Source organism: Corvus cornix, chromosome 1 (assembly GCF_000738735.6).
Source record: "Corvus cornix cornix isolate S_Up_H32 chromosome 1, ASM73873v5, whole genome shotgun sequence".
In the NCBI taxonomy this organism is placed as follows: Eukaryota; Metazoa; Chordata; class Aves; order Passeriformes; family Corvidae; genus Corvus; species Corvus cornix.
The window spans coordinates 98,481,507-98,506,718 of record NC_046332.1 but is presented as its reverse complement, the minus strand read 5'-3'; the positions used below and the strand labels follow the sequence as shown (position 1 = coordinate 98,506,718).

The following is a 25,212-nucleotide window of genomic DNA, read 5'->3' as shown; positions in this document are numbered from 1 at the left end:
CATGCTACTATTTCCTTCAATTTTAGTGGAAATGATGGTGTTGAAGGTCTAATCTATTCAGGAAGAACAAAAGAATTAAACAAAATTGTGAATAGTGCAGCATTATTATCTTTGTTCTCATGACTCTGGTTTCCAGGGAAGCCAGACTACAAGTAAGTAAAATATACTGTCATATTTTTCCATGGTTCTGGTCCAAACCAGACAACAGATTTTAAGTCCATGTTCAAGTTCTAAACTGCTGTACTGTAATGACCTCTTGCCTGACCCTTCATTGCTGATGTGTTTTTAGAAAATACAATGCTTGGAAGTTGTTGGTGGAATATAACTCATGACAGATACTTCCTTGGAATGAGGATTTGTGTAGAAACAGTAAATAATAAAGTGATAAATTTGGAAATTAAGCAAGTAGATGAGTATAAAGGCAAACCAAAAAACTGTTTTAGAACACTGGGCACAGGTTTAGGAAATGTAGTCTGCCTACCAGAGTAACAAAGATAGTGGTGGTAACAGGAAAAGTAACAAATAAGTAGTCTTCAAAAGCAGAATATTTATGGGTTTTAGCATAACAGAGCATTTTGTTATAACTGATAAATAGAATGAGTTGGTTAACTATTTTAGTGCTTTACCAGGGAATGATAAAGATAGTTGGGGGCATAAGGCTGAAATCACTCAACGTGGAGAGTAGGCTAAAACACACAGTATTCAGTGGCTTTGGGAGGTGTGTGAAGGGTATAAATGTGTATGTCTATGCTTTAGGTATGTATATTCTGAAGTTATTTTAAAACATAACCTCATCTGAATGAAAATATTTTAAAAAGTAATATGCCAGAAAATACATTTTCAGACAAATACGAAGGTTGTTAATAATAACTTTAAATAGGATGAAAACCCACCCCAAAATCTGGATGCAAATATCTCCCAAATAAGCACTGCAGTACACTCATTATTCAGATCTTTTTCAAGACTTAATTTAATAGATTAAATTACTCCATGAAGAGAAACCCAAATTATTTTAACTCTGACCAGTTATAACACACAATTATAGGAGGATGAGATGGAGATGGAGAACAAAAGCATTTTAGCTCTCCATCTTGAATAATTTTCAAGACCTCTTATATTTTATTTTTTTTACATTTTCTGATCTTAAAACACACACAAATTTAGCAATGATCCCAGTATACTACTTTCAGTTTTGGGCTTTACAAGTGTACATGTTATGTTTTACTTTGGCCCTCTTTCTTCAGTAAAACGTACATTTCCTATCAAAACAACAATACTTGTATGTGTCATTAGCACCATGAACCTTACATAGGGTTTATACCAAACAGAAGCAGTGCCTAATTTGGAAAGCTTCAATAGTCCATGCCAAGAGAAACTCCTGCAGAAGGTCATGGACTGGAAAGCCATGTTGGGTTGCTAAAATACACTTTGGACTAAAAGCCTGATATGGGTGACGAGACTGTGTGTTCCCTTTCTCTCCTGCTTTTACCTCTCCCCAAAACCAGTCATCCAGACCCCTATCTCTCCTGGCATCCCTTGACTGTCCATGAAAGCATTTTATATTGCTGAGAAGGACACTGTTGCCCTTGAGAGCAAACACCCACATCAAGGACTTGAGGCAAGGGGATTCCTGCCCTTCACAGCTTTCACATCTTGTTTATAATGTTGCTCTCACCAATCTATTTTCCAGTTGTCTCAAGTCAGTGAAAAATGAAGAGCAAAGAAAACTTGATTTTATCATAATGTGACTATACCAAGTTACTCTTACGCATTCTGAAAACACAGCTTAAGTAATCCTTACCCTTTTAGAGAACAAATGTTTAGTTGAAAGTGCATTGTTTTCACCAGTAGAATGCTTATAATATCTTGGTCAGCTAATAAACATGTAATATATCACTGACTTTCTTGATGATGGATCTAGATGGTGCCAGCAGGATTGGGTTTTTTTATAGCCTTTTCTCTTTTAATTTTTACCGGCTGGAGTGGAAGTATTTCTTTTCTACATATTTCTCCTTTGTGCAGCATGTTGGTCCTATGCAATATCTGAGTTTACAACAGTGGAAGGGGCTCATCTACAGGGCTATTCTAGTTCCTCAGACAAACACACTTGAAAGACTGGACCTTTGGGTTCCTTCTGTACCTTACAGGTCCCCTCCATTAAAGCTTACTAAACCATTTTCAGCTGTTCCCAATTGCCAAGACGTGAGTCTTTGTAGTAGCTAGAATTCAAAATTTAGAAAATTCTGTGCCCCCTGCTAGCACCTGTGTTTGTACACACACTGTGACTCCTCTGTAAGAGCTCCCTGAGATAATGACCACTGAAAATCAGAGAGAATCAGAAAAAGACAAAAGCAATGAGTCCATAGACAGGAATAGGGTTCTGTAGAAATGTTTTCTCCTGTTCATCTCAATTATGACTGTCACGCTTCCATAATTTTTTGGCTCTTTATATTTTTGTATTTATTAAATGAACAAAGTTCCGTCAGTTCGACTGAAAGCAAGAGGATGTAGTGGCTTAGGGTTTTTTCCATGCTCACATACTTTGCATTTCTTGAGAACTGAAAATTTCCTGTCTAAATGTAATCTCAGTCTTATTTTTTGAAACCCTGAGACCACAGGTTCCCAAACTTCAGTAGCCTCCCCCCTGAAATTCATCTCTGTGCTTCTGGAGATGTCCTGGCTATTCTGATCTGTGAGACTACAAACCTGAGTGTTGTTATTTGTTATGATACTGTCAAATTTTGAAAGAGATTAAAGATGAGCAACTGTTCGCAACATGTGTGTCTTGTGGTAGAAGCATTAAGCAGACTTGTTAAACTATAGCTAATGACAATGTGTGCAAAATTTATTTCCAAATTAAGTCAGTAACATATGGAGATTATAACTCATTCAAACTGAATTTGAGCAACATCTATCTTATTACTAAGTTTCTCTAAAGAGAAAAGAACATTCTGATCACTGTATGAATGAAGGTTCATCTGAATAGTTATTTACAAGATTTTATTTCTGCTCCAAAGACTGGAAACACACGCATGCAAGAAATCCCTTCAAAGGAATAATTCAAGTAGTTATTAAAATACTGCAAATAATATCTGAATGACATCGTTTAAAAAAAACCCCAAACCTTTAAAATTCTCAGTCCAAGAACAGATATTTTCAATGCCTTTCCCAATATAACAAACTGGACTATATTCTGTAAACTATAAAAGAGGAAAAATATATGTACAGATAGGTGAGAGATGGATTGAAGTGAATGCTTGCAAGTGAAAGCTCCTGTGTTTTTCCAGTAGTCCTGGATCTCCTGGTGACCCCACGGTCATTCCTGCTTCCCCTGTGTAGTTGGCTGCTGGGGCAGTGGATCACTCCAGGATGGCCCTACCAGTGCTGGGGCTCTCCCATTGCACAGAGTGCTCTTCAGCTAGGCAGGAGTGAGCTGCATTTGCTTTGTGAGTAAGTGTTTGCTGTTGGAAGACTGGCAGTGAGGGTTACAACTCATCTCATTTCAAAATACAACTCATTTCATCTACATTGAAAAACCTGTCATGTGAGGGAGCTCCTGCATTGAGGCTCTTTTTCAGCCCAAGGGTCAATAAGACTATAGCCCTTACCTTACCAAAAGGACCCAGGAGGTCATGCAAACGTTGGGTAAATTTATATGATCAGTCAGTCTTTTCTTGCCTGTGCCCCTTAAGTATGGGCAAACATTGTTCTTCCCCCTGCCTTTGGTTACAACCTTCAACTTCAAAAATATGCAGAAGCTTATGGGGGAAAGGGCATTATATTAGCCATACAATAATGTTTTCACCCTCTTTTGAGCATTTCTTATGATCACTCTTGAGGAAAAACTGACCTTTCCAGTCAAATCCACCAAATAGAGCAGCACCATGAAGCCTTTTTGTGGTTTTTACACTTTTTTTGCCTCTGCTGAATAAGCTTTCTTTTCAGACTTGGTAGACACATGCTTCTGAAATTTCAATGCGCTGAAATTCCTATGCAGGCAGGATGCTACTAATTACTGCAGTTCTTTGGGGTAAGAATATTATCAGAGGAACCTTTTTTTACCCCTTTAATTTACTTGATTACTTCCAGCTTTTTTTCATATTTGTACTGGTTGAAAACCTTTGTCCGAACATACAGTGAATTACTCTGACTAATCCTACCTCTTTAGGTTAATAATTTTCTGGTAATCTTTTTTGTTAGAAGAGGTTGGGTAAAGAGAGTGCTAAGCTAATAAAACATTTTTATGATCAAATGAAAAAAATTAAAATAAAGTCTGATTTTTAAGTAGTTTTAAATGGGTTCTTGCTCTTCCTAAATCATTTAGCATACTCTCACTTCAAAGCAATGTAATTTTTCTGTCAAAGTCCCTACCACACTTTAGGAAAAATAAAAGAGAAACAGCAAATAAAACCAATTTGGAGTTCTACTATTAAATCTCATCATACTTCATTTCAAGAGTGAAGACTTCAGATTTTAATGTGTACAATATCAAAATAATTTTGAATAAATTAGGAAGCTATTTTAGTCTAATTTTTGCATCTATTGTGTGCAGAATTGAGTGTTTGCAGTATAGGGGTAAAAGTAAATTGTTGTGTTACAGGTAAATGATTGTCACAAGTTAAAAATTCAGGTGTGGGAGAGCTTATTTTGTAATGACTCTGATTATAGTTTGCAATGAAACTGTCACTCCAAGGAAGAAAACAACAGAAAGTAAAGCGGAGGATGCTTGTTTGTTCATGTAGTTAGGTATGGGGTTTTTTCCTGACATGTTGTAAGCATGGTAGGAACCCTGGTTCACCCTGAAGTTCAAGAGTGGAGTGCCACATTGAATGACTCCCGCTTACAGAACAGACTCTGAATCTGCTGTCACGTGTTTTCCTTGGAGGAACTCATTTCCTTCCTGAGGAGGTCTGCAAGGTCAGGCAAATATCCGATCTTGGAAGCTGCGTGTCTCAAGGCTGCTCTCTCTGAGTCATTATTTCTTCAGAAAAATTCGTAGGAAAAGTCTGTCATAAACCCCAGAGAAGCTAAGTGCTTCCATAATGGGAAGCTGCATTAAACTGCGTGTGCCAAGCACAAGAAAAAGTCTTTTGAAGCATTGGTGTTTTGTTTTCTAATGCATTATATACATAATTTCAGTATTCTTGTTTAAGATTCACATGTAATTCTTTTCTAGTGCTGTGAAGCAGTATCACTTTGGTAGTGGGGGGTAAAAGGTGCCCTGTTCAGTCTTTAAAATTTGGCTCTATTACTATTTTTGCTTTATATTGTGTTTATAGCATATACCAAATTCTGGTGTGAGGCAGACCACCAAAATCCCGCATTGCTTCAATAAATGTTATTGGTTTTTTTAATTATTATTTGCTTGTTTATTTATTACTTATCATTGACAATTTAGGATTTTTCTTACTTGAACTCTTAGCACTGAAGGTATATTATGGGATAGCTGAACTAATTTAACAAGCCTGCTGCCACCAAAAATTGTTTTTTCTGTTATGTTGCTCTCCCTGTCTTTTCTGCATGCTGCTGTCATCCCACTGGAGCAGCTTCAGTAGTTGTGCAACCCTTTGGTGAACTAATTCTCTACGTTTTTTGCTGGCTGTGAGCAGCTCTTATAGCACAGTGGTGCAGGCATGCCTGCGGTGGGACCACTGAGTCTGCTCCATTTTCTCCCTCTTTAGGCACCCAGCAGTCTCCATGGACTCCACAAGTGTACTCCGCCCCAGATGCTGATAGTAGATGCATAGATTAGATTCCTTAAATACAATTCCCCAGCAGGAATAAAAATTTAACGGCTGGTTTCTGTGCATCCACCATTTTCCCTTTCCTGTAGCAGTCTTCCCTACCTCGTCCTCAGCATCTGTGCCATGTCTGTTCAATCCCACCCTAGCTATGCCAGCTCTCAAGAGCAATTTAAAAAACCACTCTGCATAGTAACTGAATAATTTCCTGGATGTCTAGCAAGTTGAAATTATGTAGTGATGGGTCAGACTTAGTCTGGTTCTGGCACAAAGTAAAGACAAGGATCTGACAGATTAAGACAGGAAGGAAAGTGATTGAATGAACTTTAAATATTATCCTAAGGAAGGAGAAGCAATTCCAACTATAGCCCTTAAGTGAGTATAACAAAAGGGGGTACAGCAACTTCTCTATGTGCAGCTGTTAAGGGTTGTTCTCTTCATCACTATGGACTGTTTAAGATATACAAACATGACAGAATTTGAGGAAAGCTGAAAACAGAAACTTTCTTTTTCATTGTGTTTTTTAAGTGGCCAAAAATTATTTTTATCATTAAAATTACCAGTATTGATAGACAAATCAAAATAAACTAGAGATACAAACGTGGTACTATAACTGTCTATAGAAAGACTTTTTCAGTACAAAAATTCCCTGCAGAAGTTATGCCCCTCACATGATGTTGGCATTCTGGCAAAAGCTTCTAGTGTGAAGCTGTGGCTTTTGTTTAGAATAGTGGTAGGAGAACAAATTTTATCTTAGGAGGTTTTTTACACCCCAGCTGTGAATTTTGCCATATGATTAGGCTTCATGACACCCCCTAACTTACTATAAATCCTCCGGAGAGTTAAAAAAAATTAAACAAATATTTCACAAAGCTGGCTTAAAGTTTGAGCTTGGAAATAGTTGTAGTACTCATTTGGCTTTGATTTCCTTGAGAACCCATACTAGATTTCTGGTAGGGATATAATACTTTTCTGCAGAAAAGATTAATCCATGAAAAATTTGGGCAAGACTGAGGATTTGTTATTTACGTATTTATTTTGATTTATACATATGACTGGAAATATTCCTGTAATATTCTTTGAAATACAGTAGAATGGAACTCTGTTAATTCCCTTTTAACCACAAACCAGCAGGAGTTCAACAGCTGAGCTGCAACAGGTGTAGATATATCTGATTTTTAAAAACTTTTTTCAGAGCTTTCCCACTTTCTCACAGACTGCAGGATCAAATGGGCTTGGGAGTCATGCTCACTGAAACAGAGATATTTTAAACTAAATAAAGAGCAAATTCCAAAACACACCAGAGCTAATTTGCCATTGTTTTCACCATAAACCATAATGAATCCTCATCAAATGAATGCAGCTGCTATGGTGCCGTATCCAAAATAATGTAATTAAATTGCTGCTTGGGGAATTTTAGAGTATAAATTTGGCAGAGACTCATTATTGGCAATTCGACAGCGAAGCATTTATAATCTTATCCAAAGAGGTGATCCTGTGTTCTGTCACTCTAAGAACAGAGAGAGGAGAAACAGAACCAGGATGACAAATGGCCAGACCAAAATCTGAAACAAGAAACCACAAGAACTTAAGGCTAATCCAAGCCATGCAGGAAAGCCTGTTGGGATAGCGAGCGGAGGACAGGATGAGAAAACTTGAGTATGTTACATCAGAAAAATTCCCCACCACTCTCTGCAGTGACAAGGTCAACAAGGAAAGAGGCTCCACCACAGGGAGCCTGCAGGAGCCACAGCTTTGCCACCATCAGGGTCAGAAGAGTCACAACCCTGATCAGGCAAGGGTAACTCTGGGGCCTCATGCCCCAAGCTGACTCCTCCTCCCTGCCTGCTCCCTTACAAAAACATTGCCCCCCTCTTCTGTCAGGGCGTGTGTGGATGCTTGGCTGTAACTGCAACCACCTCCTCCATCTGGGGGAAAGCAGTGATGCTGGCCTCTTGCATGGTGAATTCCCCAGAGCTGCCAGGATCCAGGCTGGCACATGGAGAACAACTCAACATCTGTAAAAACTTCTGTGATGAACACATCATTGTATTTGCTAAGGCCATTCGAGATCAAACAAACTGCCATTAAAGTGCTGAGAGTTGTGATGAAGTGACTACTACAATCAGTTTCTTGATTACAAAACTGTAAAACTAAAACCAGGGTCACCCAGTCTCAGAAGAAAGCAGGTTGTATTTCTAATTTGTTTTAAAAGTGACCACAAATTGAATTCTAATTTCAAGAGAGAGGAATTTGCATTTGGGCCAAATCTGAGCCTTTGGTTTATGTTTAATAAGCCTAAGGTTTATGTTAATAAACCTTAGTACGCCCATTCTAATTAAGCTTACATAAAATATTGCAGCTTAGAGCATACTTTTGTTTAACAACAATGTTTGTGTTCCTTTATATGCTAGGCAACTCTCCTGGGGTTGTGTTTCCAATATGAATGTTCATTATTATGAACATTATATGGCTTCATAATCGGATATCCATCAATATTTAACATTACATGTCTCCAGAGTAGTTACCTAATGCTTCAGCTCAGGGACAGCTGATTCAGATTAAGCCAACAGAGTCCTTCAAATTATCTTTTTTTCTTTTTTTTTTTCTTTTCTTTTTCCTTCTTTTTTTTTTTTCACCTTTTTTTTCCTTTTTATTCCTTAGTGCATAGCAGTTACTGGCAAATCTGCAGAAGTAGCAGCTGCCAGGAGATGTAATTGAAAAAGGGGCTTGGGGGAGGCGACAAACAGAGGAATTTCAAAGTTTTGATGAAAACCAAAATAAATAACTTGCTAAAGAAAAGTGTAGAGATCAAATGTTGAGATTAAAGATTAACACATTCAACAGTAAAGTTCACAGAACTTTAACTTTACAACTTCGTGTGGAAAGAATATTAAAAATACTAAGAGGAAAGGGTTCAAAGTTAGATGGGAATCCCTATTATATGTATATACTTGGAGAAAAACTGTATTATGAGTCTTGAAGAAAGAATGAGCCTGCTGTATCCTTCTGTTGCTCAGTATTGACCAGTAAACATTCTTTTGTATGGAAATAGAAAACAGTTATTAGAGCTAACATTTGACTTCAGGTAAGTGTTCCAGAAACATAAATCTACTCTAGCAACAGACTGATGTCTCCTGAATTTGAACTGCCACAAAGGGAAGTTAAAGAGAAATAGGCAGGGTGGGATTTGTGGATTTGTCATGGATTTCATGAGTTTCATTTGTTTATGTAGCTTTGCAAACCCAAAGCTGTCTGAGATCTAGAAAAACAAATATTCATGTCTTCTTAGAGGTTTGTCAAATGACAGATTGCTGGCAATCTTAGTGAGAGGCTGAAATAATTTGTTGCCAAGTTGTTTCAGCTCACAATAAGCTTAACGGTTATCCTGGGTTTCATATGCAATACCTTCATCGTTGCTGGAGACAATTAAGTGCCTCTATCCTGTGCCATACCCAAAAACGTTGTAGCAGTTGCTGAACAGCTTCACTGTGATTTTTTTTCACATTACTTGTTGATGACTTCAGCTTTGGCCTTTTTGGTCAGGTTATTTGGCTGCTGTAAAGCTCTGTGAAGTCACTGAGAAAATGTTGGCATAATCTTGAGCTTAATGGAAGGATCAGACTGGCTTTATCCTGCAATTTAGTCAATAGAGTTGGGTAACATTTTTAGTGACTGCAAATTCATCACAAATGGAGTTTTGAACCTAAAGCTGTTTCCACTTTTTAGTAGAAGGGCAGAATTTGTTTGAGGTAAGGAAAAAGTAGCATGGAGATAAACTCTAACCGTGTTAACCCCTGTTTTACCCGCTAACTCAGGGATTATGGAATTTGGATTTAATCTCAGCATGAGGGTCTTAGAAACAACACCACCCTCTACAAAAGGACAATGTTTTTGAGGAGAAAGTTGGAGGAAATTTGGAGCACTCTCTTCTTTTTTCTGGCCCCATCTCTTGGGCCCAGCCAGCCAGAGGTGATGGGCTCTGGGGTTCTCAGCCTGCTGTCTTGGCTACTTTGGCCCACAAAGTCCCTGGCAGAACACAGCCTTGGCACTCACGCTGCTGCTGACACAGCTTTAACAGGAGGGGCATCGTTGGCCAGCTTTGCCCTCCTGCTTGGTTGTCCATAGAGCCTGGATGTTCATTCTCTCCCAGAGAAATGGGAACCCCAGGTCAAGTTTGTTCTTTTCCCAGTCCAGAGTAGAGACCAAAGAAACAGCCACTTTTTGCTTCCAGTATTTCAGTTTGGCTGCTGACCCAGAAAATCAATTACAATCACAGCCTTACGTAGTGCAGAATCAGGTAATATTCAGTATGACAGTGAGTATGTCTGGCCTATGTGGAGCTTGGACACCTGCAGAGGCTGCTTACTACCTACTGCCTTATTCAGCTCTCTATAGTCCTTTACATTTTCCAAATGAATCTCATTTTCTGTGCAGGTTTATTTAAAAGAGAGATGTAGTAAGTTAAGAGAATACCTTTTTTTTTTCCTTTTTGGCACAGTAGATCTACAGACTGGTCTTAGATGAAGTTCAACTAATTTATATAGTAACAATAGTGAGCTGATATTTCCTCTGATACTGAGATTTGGCAGAGAGGACCAGAAGGAAGTGTTTCAATCCAATATATAAGACAACAGTAAAAGGGAAAAAAGAGATTTCCTCTTTATTATGTGAGGAGAATAATATATTACAAATAATTTCCACCCATTAAAATGCTCTTTTGTTCTTGCAGCCTGGTTTGGGATTTGTGGCCAGTCCAGTTTTGATCCTTGTAATGTCTTTGCAACATTCCATCTTTGTTTCCTCACATCCACAGCTTGCCTTTGCTTGTGTTCCATCTGATCCCAGCTGTTGACATTCATTAACCAGGACACTTATTACTAAAGCACAATGGTCAAAGTTTGGCCTGTTCCAACCCAGCTGTTGTGGCTGGATTTTTGTGGTCCTGAAATCCAGTCATTTCTGGATAACTTTGTCTTTAATCAACTGACCAAATGTAATTTAGTCACAGCACTAGTGGGCCAACTTCCTTAAACAGGGCTATTTAAATCATTTTTGTGTAGCTTTGCAAATCCTGAGGTTAAATCTCAGGCTCAGAAGCTTCCACAGAGTTTGCAGAAAATAACTTTGTGCTGTTCTATCAGCTTTTTTATTGTTTGCTTGAGTTATCCCTCTGATCATTGGATTCTACATTTTGGCACTACAGATTAATAGTAATTGGAGAAAGAAGAAGGAAATATTTGGTCGTTCTTGTTTTGCGTACCACCAGCAACACAGCAATGTTACATTTGTTCGGGTAAGGCAGGTTTTCTTTACTGAAACACATGGCTGCTGTTGCCTGGTTTGTACTACAGGCATTAGGAAACTCTATTAGAAGCTCATCCCTGTAAGCATTATTTCAGCCTCAGAGCTCTGAAGGGCTTCTGTGGTTTGTGAACCACACACTAAAAAAGACCTGGATTGCTCAAAGGCTTCTCCACTGGCAGTGTACCATGAAGCCTGATGCGTGTCTGATTCGGACACCGCAGGGCAGCATGTGGTTAAACAGCAGAAGGGACCAGGAGAGATGCTGCCAAGTCCTGTGGAACACAATACCAAGTTCCCCAACATGGCAGAGGAGAGGAAGATTTTTGGATGCCAAGGTTTTCAGAACAATCAAGAAATGGCAGTAAGTACTGTGATGCCCCGGGAAAGGGCTGATTCCCAACCACTGATTTTTGATAGCTTTAGAACATGCCAAATGCCAAAAGAGTGCTTCTCTCCTCTGTGCTCTTCCATTGATTGTAGCTAAAATCCAGAAGCCTAGAGGTCTGAACAACAGACCATAGAGTGAAGTCCTGGGAATTAAAATTATCCAGATAATAAGCAATAAGAAATAAGCAATATCAGAAAAAAGTTGTGTTTCTGATCAGTTCAAATTTTTGGTTGATTTCTCTTATTTTAAACTTAACTACTATCATAATGAACCTCTCCTTCTGAGAAGCAATGGAGCTTAATTTCTGCAAGGACTCCCATCTAAAATGTTATTTTCTATTTTTTTTTTTTATTTAAGTTGAAATTTACAGCAGCAAAATTTTGATGACAGAATAAAGTTAGAATGGGAAATTTTAAATTTTGTATTCAATAGCTTTTATGTGTTACCCAGGGGTCCATTCCATTGTAAGTTAACACTTTTCCTGAGATACTGATACTCTAGTAGATAATGGATGGCATTTATCCATTTCTGCAAAACAACACCTTACTAGGGTAAGTGGAGTTTCTCACTGATGAGCAAGCTACAGGACTAGTTTTTATTCGGCTTTTCATCTGAATTTAGCTTGTATACTAATAATGCACTTTTCCTGCATCAACTCTGCATCAGATCATGAGAATGTTTTCTATTAGCCTTGTCCATTCTGCTCAGCCAGACTTCGTGGGTGAGAAGGGCTCAGGAACCTACTGTGGTTCCCTGATTCTGGCTAACTGAAGTTCATCAGCATTCATGATCATGATGTCTTTTTCACATTCTAAGCCCTGACAAGTTTGTAATAAAAAGCTTCCATATACTCAGGTTTTCTGAGGTGAGTCCTGTCTTGGATTGTGCAAATTTTAAAGGCCAGAATTTCCAGATGGTAACTAATAGCTCACATGCTTCTAATTTGGCCGCTCTTCATCTGGAACCCTAAACATCTTTGGGATTTCCAGCAATCACTACCCAGGCATGTGCATGCTGCTCTTCACCTGTGCACAAGAATTCTGGTGCTGTCAGGACATCCCAGCCTTCCTGAACATGAACTATATTATATATTCAGTTTCAACTGTGTAATAAGCCTTCAGAAGGTCCCTGGCAAAGGTTACACAGTGCCCACAAGGCCTTTGCAGCCCCAGAAATTCTATGCACCTTCAATATTTCACTTTTATTGAATATACAGCCAGTGTTCACAGCTTTTACATCAGGAAATCTTGCCTAGCAACAGCTCTTCTATGTAACCCAAGCTCCTGACCCCCTGGATTGTCCATATTACAAGAGACATAGATGGAAACAAAACCACCACCAACTTTGTAACTGCAAAGAGGTTTTTGCACAGTTAAAGTGGTCCATTTTACTTTTGCTGACCAACTTAACACTGTGTTGTTGCTTTACTAGAAAAACTGGCCCTGTTGAGGAAATACTTCTAGTGAATATTTAAAGCTTATATAAATGCCCTGCAAGCATATTGGTGTGTGGGGCAAGGAGTTCTGTCACTAGGATATTGTGTGTTTGATCTTCATTTCATTCTTTATTTCTCCATTTCATTCTTCTTTTTATTTCATGCATAAACTAGTAGCCTACCAAGCTATGCTGAAAATAGTTGGCAAATACATCCTGTCTTTCTGCTAATACTTCCAATTCATGTAACACTATTTCAGTAGGAATTTGGATTTCTGGAATGACTTATGGTATCTGGTCGCTGAGTTATAACAGACACAATATAGTTAGTGTCTGCTTTAAAGAACAGGAATTGATGTCTCTTTAAAACTTTTTTTTTCCCTTCTGAGACAGTATTCTTTCCTTCTGAGTTAAGATAAAGCTACTCAACTACTTTAAGTTTTACAGTATATAATTACATTTCTTTTGAGTATCCTAATGCATTTTTTGCTTACAAACTTTATGTGAAAAGACAGTAATTGCTATGTTTCAGAAATTCCTGGTTCTAACACAGATGCTTAATAATAAGATATAATAAGATATAATGATAAGATGCTTCTGAGGCAGATATTTGGTGGGCCTATTAGTTTTTTATTGACGTTTTATCTGGAAATCATCAGGTTTCATGGTCCTATTGTTGGTGTCTCTGAGAATTAAAATTTGCTATTTGTCTGAAATGAAGGGCTGCTTATAAACATACAAATTAATTAGTGAAAGGTCTTGTTTTACTGTAATTTAAAAGTATTTCAGGACTTCTATTTTGCTCAGTTAATTTGTAAAAAATATAAAAGAGAGAAAGAGAGGAAAGAATGAAAATCAGACGAGAAAATATGTAAGAAAAGAAAAGGTAAATAAAAGCTGTGTAAAGGCCCCAGTCTTATTCATGGAAATTGTGCTGTTCACTTAAATGGGAGCAGGAACTTGCCCTTTAGCAGAATGACTGCTTACAAGACATGGGACTGTCATTATGTAAAATGGTTTTGTGTATTTGCTGTATTTTTTTCATGTCACCCAAGAGCTAAAGACCCCCAGGCTAGCATTAATGTCTAATACAAGTTTTGTAAACCTTTTACTTTCAATGATAATCTGCAGTCTGTTGCAGCTCTCATTCTGCTGTCAAAAAAAAGGGTCTTTAGTGAGGTTAAACATGAGCTGTTCATGTCTGAGAACTTGGCAGAGGATGAACACCAGAGTCTCAGTTTGGTGTCTGATGTACAATAGGTGATTTCACAAAGCACCTTTGCAATTTGACAGCTTTGTTTGCAAGAGACCTCAGGACTCAATGAGCCTATAGTGAATGACTTAACATTACACCATAGAAACCTGCCTCTGTAGGTCAAGTCTAAAGTTAAATCACTGAGAGTACCACACTTCTTGTGCTGTTTTGGCCCTAAGAGTACAGCAGGAGACATCTAGCTCAACTCAGACGTATTTCAGTCTGTAAGGTACCTTTAGGTATGAAATGTGTTTACATCTCTGAAATTGACTGAAGAGCTCAGGGAATATAGATATGACATCCAATGAGAAACTTTCAAATTATGTTTCTTAACTTAAAAACTATTATCCAGAATCACCAAATTAAATCTTACTGTAAATACTGTGGGTTATGTTTAGGGAAGCAGAACTAATACCATGCTGGATTTTTCTACTCTGACTGCAACCTCTTAAAAAGTACCATCCAGTTTTTATCATCAATTTTTAATGGACATTGCAGTGTCTGTATCCTGTGCTTAAGAGGTTGGTGACTGAGCTACAAAAAATGAAGGCTGCACAATGTCAGGGACACTGAGAAGGAGTTAGGGACACTGAGAAGGAGTTAGGGACACTGAGAAGGAGTTAGGGAACTTGTTCCAAGCACAGTCTGCAGGGGACCCACAGCCCATGGACAAACAGGCAAAAGCTCCACTACCAGCACACACAGACGGAGGGGAGCAGTAATGCAGAAGAATGGAAGCTTGAACAGACAAGGACCTGCAGGAGGAAGAGACTTCCCCTGAAGGCTGAGGTGCCCTCACAGAACCACTTCACTGCTCTGGAGAGTAAACACCTGTCAGATCAGGATTGTTGCTGGAATTAAATAAGGCAGCTCCATCTGCTCCCTGTGTAACAACCTGTGCAGAGAAAAGGGGACTGGCGATAGCAGTGAGTGACTCTTCTGCCAGGTATGGAGGGAGGCACCCATGTGCTCAAGAGACAGGTGCTGCTTATGAGGGGCTTGTGTCACAGGCATCACTGACGGACTGCCAACCCTCATACAACCCACTGACTATTACCTGCTGCTGTTGTTTCACACTGGTACCAGCCAGGAGCAGCTGGAGTGGGTCTAGAGGGGATCACAAAAATGGTCAGAGGGCTGGAGCATCTCAACTCTGCAGACAGGGTGAGAGAACTGGGGCTGTTCATCCTGGAGAAGAGAAGGCTCTGGGTAGACCTTGCATCAGCCTTCCAGTACCTAAAGGGAGCCAACAGGAAAGCTGGAGAGGAACTTTTTACCAGGGTGTGTGGTGATAGGACGAAGGGAAATGGCTTTAAACTGAGAGTAGGTTTAGCTTAGATATTAGGAAAAAAAATCTTTTGTATGAGGTTGATGAGAAACTGGAAGATGTTGCCCACAGAAATTCTGGATGCTGCATTTCTGGAAGCGTTCAAGGCCAGGTTGGACAGGGCTTTGAGCAACATGGTCTATTGGAAGATGTCCCTGCCCATGGCAGGGAGGCTGCAACAAGGCTCTTTCCAAACCAAAGCCCTGTGTGATCCTGTGTACATCATTCATGTGATGTAGAAGACCTCTGCTTTTAGACCCTTAAAGATAGATGTTTAATAGCAGTATTTTTTTGATAGGTTTGATAGATTCACAACTAATTCGCATGTCATTTTATACTGCACTTGTACAGTGTGAAAACTATCAGAATTAAAGTTAATTCAAGACATCATGAAAAAAAGGTTATATATTCAAAAAATAAACTTCTTTCAAACATGCACTGGATAATTTGTGATATTTATCTGTTTGCTGCCCTAGGCTAGGGATAATGGGAAGCTGTTTCTTCAGCACTTATGGATAACCTGACCCTATCCCACAAGGTGGGATAACTGTGATGCAACTCCTACCTGGAAGAGATCACTGCAATTTAGTGCATGCTGCGTGCAAATAAACATTATCCTTCATTTTGTGGTACCATTTGGAATGGAACTTTTAGAGAATGAACATGTTATCTCAAAGCTTTTAAGAAGGAAGAGGCATGAATAGTTAAAAACAATATAGTTTATCAGCCCTATGTAATGGAAATGTATGGTAAATAGTGATTTGTTTCTCTGTCCAGCTGTACTACTTGCAGGAGTAAGGATCACTCTTATGAGGAGTAATGGGATAAAGTCCAGGGCTGCCATTTCAAAGTGCTAAACAGAATTGTTGAACAATAGTATTTTTCAGGAATGCCTCCAACCAGCACTTTTTACCACGGTACAAAAAACAACAAACTGAAAGCAAGCCTTTCTGTTTGGCATATTTTCTTCCACATGACGAACTTACTTGTTTGTCCAAACTTGTTAGGAAGAAAAGAACATACCCTTTTAAGTATAGGGCTGCATTAAGGAGGACAGATTCATGTGAAAAATGAAAAAGACAAGCGTCTGGTTTTTTGGTGTTTAAATTTCTTGGTATCCTAAGTTTAAATGAAAAATTATTGAGTCAATAATTGTCTGGACCAGGTTCCCTTTAAAGTACTATGGGTAGCACTGTTGTCTTGTAAGTCATCCTTGCAAAGTAGGAGCGCAGCACATCTCAAATTTAAAAACGACCTGAAAATCAGAGATGCAGCCTGTTACTTCTAGTTGTGACTTTATGTATTTCTGTAAGTCACCATCAAAGTTTGCAGCAGAGAACACAGAGATCATACAGGTTTTGTATTGCTCAGTGGATTGTACCTGAAAATCAACTCTTTCAGCCACTAGGTTGGCATTACTCTTGAAGAATTTTGGAGAGTGAAAATTACTTTGAACATCATGACAGCTACAGCCATGATTTCTTGACTTTTTTCTGAACTTTTAAAGCTAGATTCTCTATCTAAACTTTTGAATTAAGGTGCTAGCAGAACTTAAGCAACATGAAACATCTTTGTTGGAACTTGAAAGAAAACCACAGGGTGAAGCGAAAGCAGCGTGACACTGCAGAACCACCACAAATGTTCTTTCATTACTTCTGCTGTGCTCTCTCCTTGAAGCACTTCAAAACCCTATCTACTCCCACGGTTTTTGTGACTGCACCCTTCGTTTAAAGCAAAAGCAGAAAGCATTGTGTTTGTCTCACCCACGGTCATTGCCAAATCTTGAGATGGAACCCAAGGATGTTTTCTTCTGTCAAGTATTGTGCTCATATTCTAGCTAGTAAACAATGCTGCCACAAGTAAATGAAGAAAATTTTCTGAATTCTTACGTAGGTTTCAGATTTGGATCACCTATTTTATTCCAAAGGGTTCAGTGTTTATTTCAAGCAGGAAAGCTGAAAAAATGTTTCATTTTTAATTTTCTTAGATAGAAATATCTTATAAGTTTGACAGAGAGTTATTCCTTACTAGAACAAAACGAGCAACCTGAAACTTTACAAGTGATGAATGCTGCAGTGAAACTCATGTAGAAAATCTCAGTATAGGGCACAGGCAGAGCAGATTAGGTTTATCTTTGATCAAGAGCCAAAAACATCAGGAGATAATGATAGTAATTTTGCATTCTTCTATTTTCATAGAGAACATGAGATAAGCATTGGAAACAGTTATTATTTATATGAGGAATTCATTATTTAATTACTTTTCTCTTCTTAAAACAAAGCTAAGACTGAATGAAGTAAAATTGGATACTCTCCTGCCATTCTTACTCTTAATATTCAATTAATTACCTTCTATTATTCCATTTCTCAGCTTGCAAAAAACAAAGCAACCCCCAAAAACTTTAAATGAAATATAGTCTAATGCCTGGGCACAGATCCACTTTTAATATTGCAATTCACTTCAGCAGTTTTTCATCATTTCAGAACCAGCACCTGAATCTCCTGTCACTTAAACACAGTATTAGGTCACAAAGATTCAATTTCCATTCCAGTGTAGCTTTCAAATAGAGACAACTTGTGGTTTTTCAGTTGATTTCTTTTTTCCTAATTAATGCATTCCAATCTGTGCTGCAAAGAAGAGTCCAAAGGTGAAGCCTACCTATCTTTACAGTACTGTTATTATAGACATCTATAGATATCAAGCTGATAGGATTCTCTATGGGACTGGAAGCAGGGACAACTAGAAATTTGAATATGAACTTTCTATTGCTGGGGTTTTTTTGTATGTTGCTAGTAACATTTTTTTTCTCCAGGTATGGTCCATTTTTAATAAAATTTCTGCAGAAAGCCAGAAATTGCTTGAGAGAAAGAGAAAAGGGGAACCAGATTAACCTTTGTATTCTTCAGTAAAGATTAGGGAGAACTCCATGTTGGAAGTTCACAACTGTTTCTGTAAGTGAATATATATATAAGGGGCGATTTTGTGAAATACTATGATAGGAACTGCATGCTCCTATTACAGGTGGACTTTTAATTGACATCGAAGGAAACTTGTTCAAATCAATAATAGGGGATGTCAAAGTTCAAGTATATGTTCTGTACACTATGTGCTCAATCTATAACCATTTATAAGCATTGAAATCACAGCTGGAACTTGGATATCTCACGCTAATATATCCATACCTGATAAGAAAATTGCTCTGCAATTCAGGAAAGCAAGCATAGCTCCTTGTACATGTAGCTGTGTTAAAAGACTCATCTTGGGGCCATAGAAAATGTAAAAGCTAAAGTCTACTATTTGCTTATTGCATGAAGCTTCTGACCAGTGTGTTCAGTTAATTCAGCTACCTTTCTACCATCATTCTTATAAAGCTCTACAACCTTCATTCATTTTTTTTCTAGAATACATTCAGCCAACTGTGGTTTCCCTCATACACATTTGCATCCCTGTGCTCCCACACTTTTTTTTGTTCTTTAAACCACATAGGCTTCCTTCCTCAACAATGACAACTGTTTCCTTGTCCCCATCTGTCTACCACTGTTTAAGACTTCCCCTCAGAGAATGTGCATCTAAGAAACTAATTTTTAAAATTTTTGACACTATGACCTTTAATGACGTTTGGGAGGCTTGACATCTCTCTCTGAGAGTCATATCTCAGCATTCTGTATGCTCAGGCTGTACTTCTCATCAGCATGCTTGGCTTTAGCTTATTGCCGTTGAGATCAGTCAGGAACAAGGTCTGAAGGCAAAAGAGCTGGGGAGAAACAAACACAGCTTGAAACAAAATTTAAAATTGCTGCAATTTGCAGAAAATCAGGCAGTCACATGGGTTGAACAATCTGCATTCATGGGGCTTGAGTTTGAAAGGACCTAACCCCCTGACCCCACCATGGGCAGGAATGCCTCCCATTAGATCCCCGTCCAACCTGGCCTTGAACACTTGCAGGGATGGGGCATCCACAGAATGGGACATCCACAGAGGTTTTTTCATTTTGTCAAGATATTTTTGACCTGACACTGACAAGTTTGTGTGTGTGTGTCTGTGTATATACACCCATGCGCAGGTAGATATATTTTTGTATACCTATGTCTGTGTACAAATATGTATGTTATTCAAAAGAACAGTGTTTTCAGACAGGTTGAATTTTCTCATATTTTTAACCTTTCTTTTTCTCATACAGCTGCTCTTATGCTCAAGTTCTTGCTTGTCTATACACATCATTCCCAACAGAGGCTCCTACTCCTCATGAATGTAATCCTTGGCTCATTTTGTTCCTCATTGTCCAAAGAACTAATGTCAAAATTGTGTGTCCCGGATATTGTTTCAGCCATTTTACTTTAGTATCCTCCTGTTTTGATGTTCCCTGAATTTCAGCTTCCCCTGGTTCCTTTGAACAGCCTACTTGGTGATACTTTGCTGCTGCATCTTCCTTGATCTTGTCATTGTCTCAGTGCTGCCATTTTCCAAATATCCATTTCTCATATTTAATCCTCTTACCTAGAACAATGATCTGTTTCAGGGCAAGGTCACTTCAGGCTCAAAGACAGCACTTCCAAAGTAGTGAAGTCTGAATTTTTGCTTTTTCAGAATGTCATATGTCAAGGAATTTAAAAATTATGCTAATAAAAGGTGGTATCAATTTTTGATCATTTAATGCTAGGCTCTTTGCTTGAAATGTTTAGCTACTTTTGGGCCAGAACTGCATTTTTGTCTTATATTGATACAATATCTAGCAGAGCAGACTTCTGATGTGGGACACCACTCTGTAGCAGGAGAGAGAGGAAAAAATGCAGTATCAATTTTCTTATAAATGAATTGATTTATCACAGGTATTTCAAAATTAATGACTAATTTCAGTTTTGGATCCACTGTATAACAATATAGTAAGAATTAAAAACTTCAGGGAAAAATTCTAAATGTTGGTTTCATGGTTTTTTGGCTTATAAACATTTGGGACAGTTCTCTAATCATGAATTACGGTTTTAAAAGCATGCTCTGTAATATTTATATACAAAGTTGATAAATTAGTTTAATTTTAACCAACTATCACTCATCAGTAATCAATTAGTCATCTGTGGACTATGGATAATTATCACTATTTGTGTTTTAGCCTAAAGTCTCTAACATTTAAACAAGGCAGTATTTGAATAAGTATCCCTGGAGAGAGTATTTCAGTGCTCAGCTCTGCTTTTAATTACTACAAACTTCTTTTAACTTCACAGTTATTCACTAATGACATTTTATTTACAGATAAATGTCTCATGCACTGAGGAAGGAAAGAGGTTTTAGCAGGCTCAAAATGTAGTTTTTTGTCCTTTTTTATCTGTGATAATTACCATATTAATTGATTACCTGTCTATTTATTTACTTTGTATGCTTTTTGTTTGGATTTGGCATGTTGTAGAGTGGTGTAGTTCATCTGGATTCCTGGTGTTGAGTAACAGTCCTCATAATTACAAAGGAATTTAAGAGTGAGCATATGCTTATGCAGTTTGATGAATTCCAGCCTAAGTCCTCTGAACCATTCCAGGAGGTGAGAAAAAGGCTCTCTTTTCCACCTGCAATGTAAAAATGGGGCACTATCATCCCAAATGGCAAAGTCTCCCTACCAAGGTTTGATGAATTAACTGAGTGCTTGGCATTATACTTCTAAATGAATTAGCTAAAGAACAGCTCTCTAGGATAGAACAGTTCTTGTGAACCTCCTTTAAAAGTGCTTAAACGAAATGTGCCAGTTCATAGATCTAACTGCATTGTTTTGACAATTCAGACTTTTGTCATTAATTTAGACTCTTTTCCCAAATTGACAGGCACACAAATATTGCAAATATGAGTGTGAAACTGTGCTAGTACAAAAAATGTGCTAAGAATGCAAAGCTGCATTCACTGTAATACTTGTCTGTAATCCTTTCCAGGTCATAAACTGTGCTTTTATTTATCCTGTTGCACCTAGTGTTTCTGCAGTAGTATATTGCAGCATTGCAATGTAGTATGCCTGGTAGTAGTGTATAGCATACAATATCACAGGTATTTTGGTGTGCTAGGCAATTGTTTGTAGTCGTACCCTGCAGTATTTTTGGGATACAACCAGTATTTACTGTAGCACTTTCCAGCTGGGGTCAATACCACCCTTTCTGCCTTCAGAGCAGTTGATGCTCAGGAATTTAGACAAGAATTTATTCTTTGCTTTTATTTTTCCTGTGGCCAGAAATTAGCTCCTTTCCTGGTGTTCATCACCCAGCTCCAGTCCAGGCTGGAGTCTCTGGAAAAGTGGCAAGTGCTTTACAAATTCAGCTGTATGGACAGCGGGACCAACAAAGCTATGAGCAGAGCAGCTTGTGCCTCAATTACAGCTCTGAGTAAACCCAGTTTCTTCTCATGCTCCATGGGTTCAGTTTTCCTTCCTTGCTATACTTTCTTGAACATGTATGGATTCCCTCAATACCTCTTCCTTTGCACAGGCTAACAGCTGGGAAAGCAGCTGGGCAGCACAGGGGATGTGTCCAGGGTACATGGATGCTTCAGCAGGCCCTGAGTCAGCTCAATTCACACCATGGGTTTCCTCCTCAACAGGATCAGTAACAGAGCTCTCACTCCCCATTCAGCAAGAAATTTTAATGAAATTCATAGGACTTTGGCCTATCTAACTTCTGTCTCTGTTTCTTTGAAGTTAGACATTCAGTTTGCAAGTATTGTAGATGTGGAAGAAAGTTGCATGGAGGCAGTCAAATGAAAGTTAGAAGGATGAATTTACATGAAACCCTGTTGGAAACAAGGCTTTTCTTCACTATCCACAATATACTATCTCCCTCTAGAATGCTAGAAAACCTACATTTTCACTCCCTCCTCTTCCCTCTTTCACCAGTACAACTCTACACAGTTAGTTGGACCCATTTTTTCCAGGGAGCAATTGTTTAAAATATTGCTGCTGATTCTGAATTTTTCTGAATGACCCAGTACTTTGTGACACAGGTGTTCTGAGGATACCCACCATTCTACAGTTGTAGTTTGCTCATCCAGAAAAATAAATGAACTATAATACCATGCAAATAAAATACTTGTGACTACCTGAGATTTAACTTACCCTTTATTTTTTCCAATGGAGTTTTAGTTTTTGGTTTTGTTTTGTTTGGGTTTTTTGGTTGTTTAATCCATGCCTTGAAAATCCTTCAAATCCACGGCATCTGGAAAAACTAATCATTACATCTCCAAGAAAAAGTTGCTTAATTTTCAGAGGGGTTGCAAGACTTTCAACAGTCATAAGCCTAAAGAAAATAGTGTAGGCTCTAGAAACTTCTGAGGAAAATGTCACTTAGAGAAGTTTTGTGAGTAATTTCAGGTAATTTGAAACCTCATTAATAGGAGAGATAGTTCTGTTTCACTACTTGCTTCATGATAGCTTGTTATCCACCTCCTCACTGGTGCTGGCTGTTACGATCACGCACCTTGGAGAAGGATTTGTTTTCAGTAGGATTTATATTTTGATGTACTTGGCTATATGCCCCCACATGCTGTAGTGCTGATGAAAGGGTGAGAGCAATAATGATCCTTTCAACAATGGCATGTTCTTAAGTTATTTTAATAACGTTTGAAATTAAGTCACTAGCTGCCAAAAAAGAAAAAATAAAAAAGGTAAGGCAGATAAAGCTAAGAGTTATTCTCTGTCTGGAGATATGAGCTTAAACAGAGTCCTTCCTCTACTTTGAAAAACATTCTGGGTTTTTATATGAGGCAGTCTTTTCTGGAATTTGAGAACCAGCCTCTGATTCACATACCACACACTGACTTTGCTATCTAATTCCTCTCTTTAAAATTGCATCTACCGTAAATAAAAGATACGAGGATGCCATCAACTCTCTCTGTATCAATTCATTTCTTTCTCACCAAGGAAATAACCCCACCCTGGAGTCCAGAACTTGCTGAGAATTCAGGAGCTGTGGCAGTATCACTCTGTAGTGCCATGGCAGGCCAGGTAAGGAAACCTGCATTAATAATTCAGTTTCCTGAACAGAAATTTATACTCATTCCATAATGAATACATTCCCAGTGGTCATGTGAAATAAGAGGTGCCAGTAAATGAGAGCATTGGTTTTGTAATTTGAAGTAGAGCAAACCTTTTGGCCACATACATAACTTTAAAATAGAAGGGAAGACAGGCATTCATGGCAGAAGTCGTCATGTCAGTTCAAAATACGTAAATAGAGTGTCATTAAATTATCAGATCTAATGAATAAGTAACATTAATTTGCATCTGGAATCGACTGGCTGTTTTGCAAATTGAATAATGTTTGACCAAAGAGATGATCACACATCTCGGCATGAGATTTCCTGAAAACTGGCAGCAGTTGTACAGCTGCTCTATTCCCTCCCTTTCTTTTTTAGCATCACATGTAGTATCAGATGCTGACTTTTCATTTTTTGTTAGTAAATTTCTCTCTCCTTTTAATATCACAACATCAGTGAAAATAGTGATCTATGTAAGTGTATTTTAAAGTGCTAAAGGGACTTAGTGAGTCAAGATTACTTTTCAGTGAATCCACAAGATGCTGCCCTTGGCATGAAGACCGCCTGGCAATTTCTGACCCTTCAGCAGCTCGCTCTTCCCGCCCTGTCACAGCTCATCAGCTCCTCAGTTTTTCTGCTACAACTGTCTGTGGAGATGCTGCAAAAAGGGTTTTTATACATGCTTTTAAAGGATAATTATTATTCCCTGCTTTGTTCCAGAGGTTTAACCCACACCTGGCTGACAGCGTAGCTGCACAGAGTGCTGCAGGATTAGAGTAGTGGGGAGGGCAAACCCGTATTTCTTAAACTGGCCTTGTCATCGCAGACAGTAAGTGACAGTATCATACTAGAGACTACAGGACTCCTCATGTTCAGTGTTGTTGTAACACTTGTAACCAGTCTCAGTCAATGGGGAGAATTAACATGTGAAGTCTGTCAGGACATTTGTAGTGCCTGTTCCCACCCCATGAAAACCCGCAAGTACCAGTGCGTGAAGGGTGGCTGTGGAAGGCCTCTGGGTACTGCCTGAGGCCAGTTTTCCATTGTGTCATGAAAGAGAGTTAGGCCAATGTTACTTTTTCTTTTCTTTTATAGATGAAAGAACTGAAATATTCAGTGATGTGAAGTGGCAAAGGCCATAGAATAAACATCACTCCTGGGAATAAAAATCAAGAAAAACTTATGTGAAAAACTTGCTCTGTAGGGGTTTTTCTTATGCCAGCCTGTGCTCAAAATAGTGCAGCTCTCATCGTGATTTCTTCATTTTTTTCTTTTCTGGATGTTAAAAGTCAGGAATGTTTCTTCCTTAAGACTAATAAGAAACTAACAGAGTAAACCTGTTGCTTTTAAAAGCATGCTGATTTTGCACTATGCCATTTCCAGAATCTTTTCAAGAAGTGGTAAATCTTGTTATGCTTAAGTATTTTTTTCACAAGGGAATTGGGATTTGCTGGGATTTCTCTGTGCAGGTTAAGTCAGGCATATGAATTTTATTTTCAAAAACAGTTTTTATTCCAGACAGTGACTTATTCCTTGAACAAACAGCAATATCTAGCAGGGTAAGAGAAACGGCTAGCACTGAATACAAGTATTGGAGGAGAACATTTCACCTTTTACATATGACAAGTGTTAAATACAAAAATATCTCTAAAGCCAGCTGGCAGAGTCAGACTGGGACAGTGCTAAATTTTGGATTTAGTGTGAGAATAATGTTGAGAACATGTTGATGACTTGTTGTTGCTAAGTAGTGCTTAG

At 38.4% G+C, this 25,212-nt stretch overlaps 1 protein-coding gene across 5 annotated transcripts in view; it reads left to right on the top strand.

Moving 5' to 3' along the window:
- The window catches only part of MID1 (midline 1), a 150,329-nt gene that overhangs the window by 53,439 nt on the left and 71,678 nt on the right, over positions 1–25,212 (top strand). For 4 of the 5 annotated variants that reach the window (XM_019283014.3, XM_019283016.3, XM_019283017.3 and 1 more), the window contains exon 3: positions 23,342–23,425. The exons of the other annotated variant lie outside the window; for it this stretch is intronic. In XM_019283014.3, coding sequence (XP_019138559.1) covers positions 23,342–23,425 — 84 coding nt within the window. The remainder of the gene's footprint in view (positions 1–23,341; positions 23,426–25,212) is intronic. 5 annotated transcript variants of the gene reach the window in all.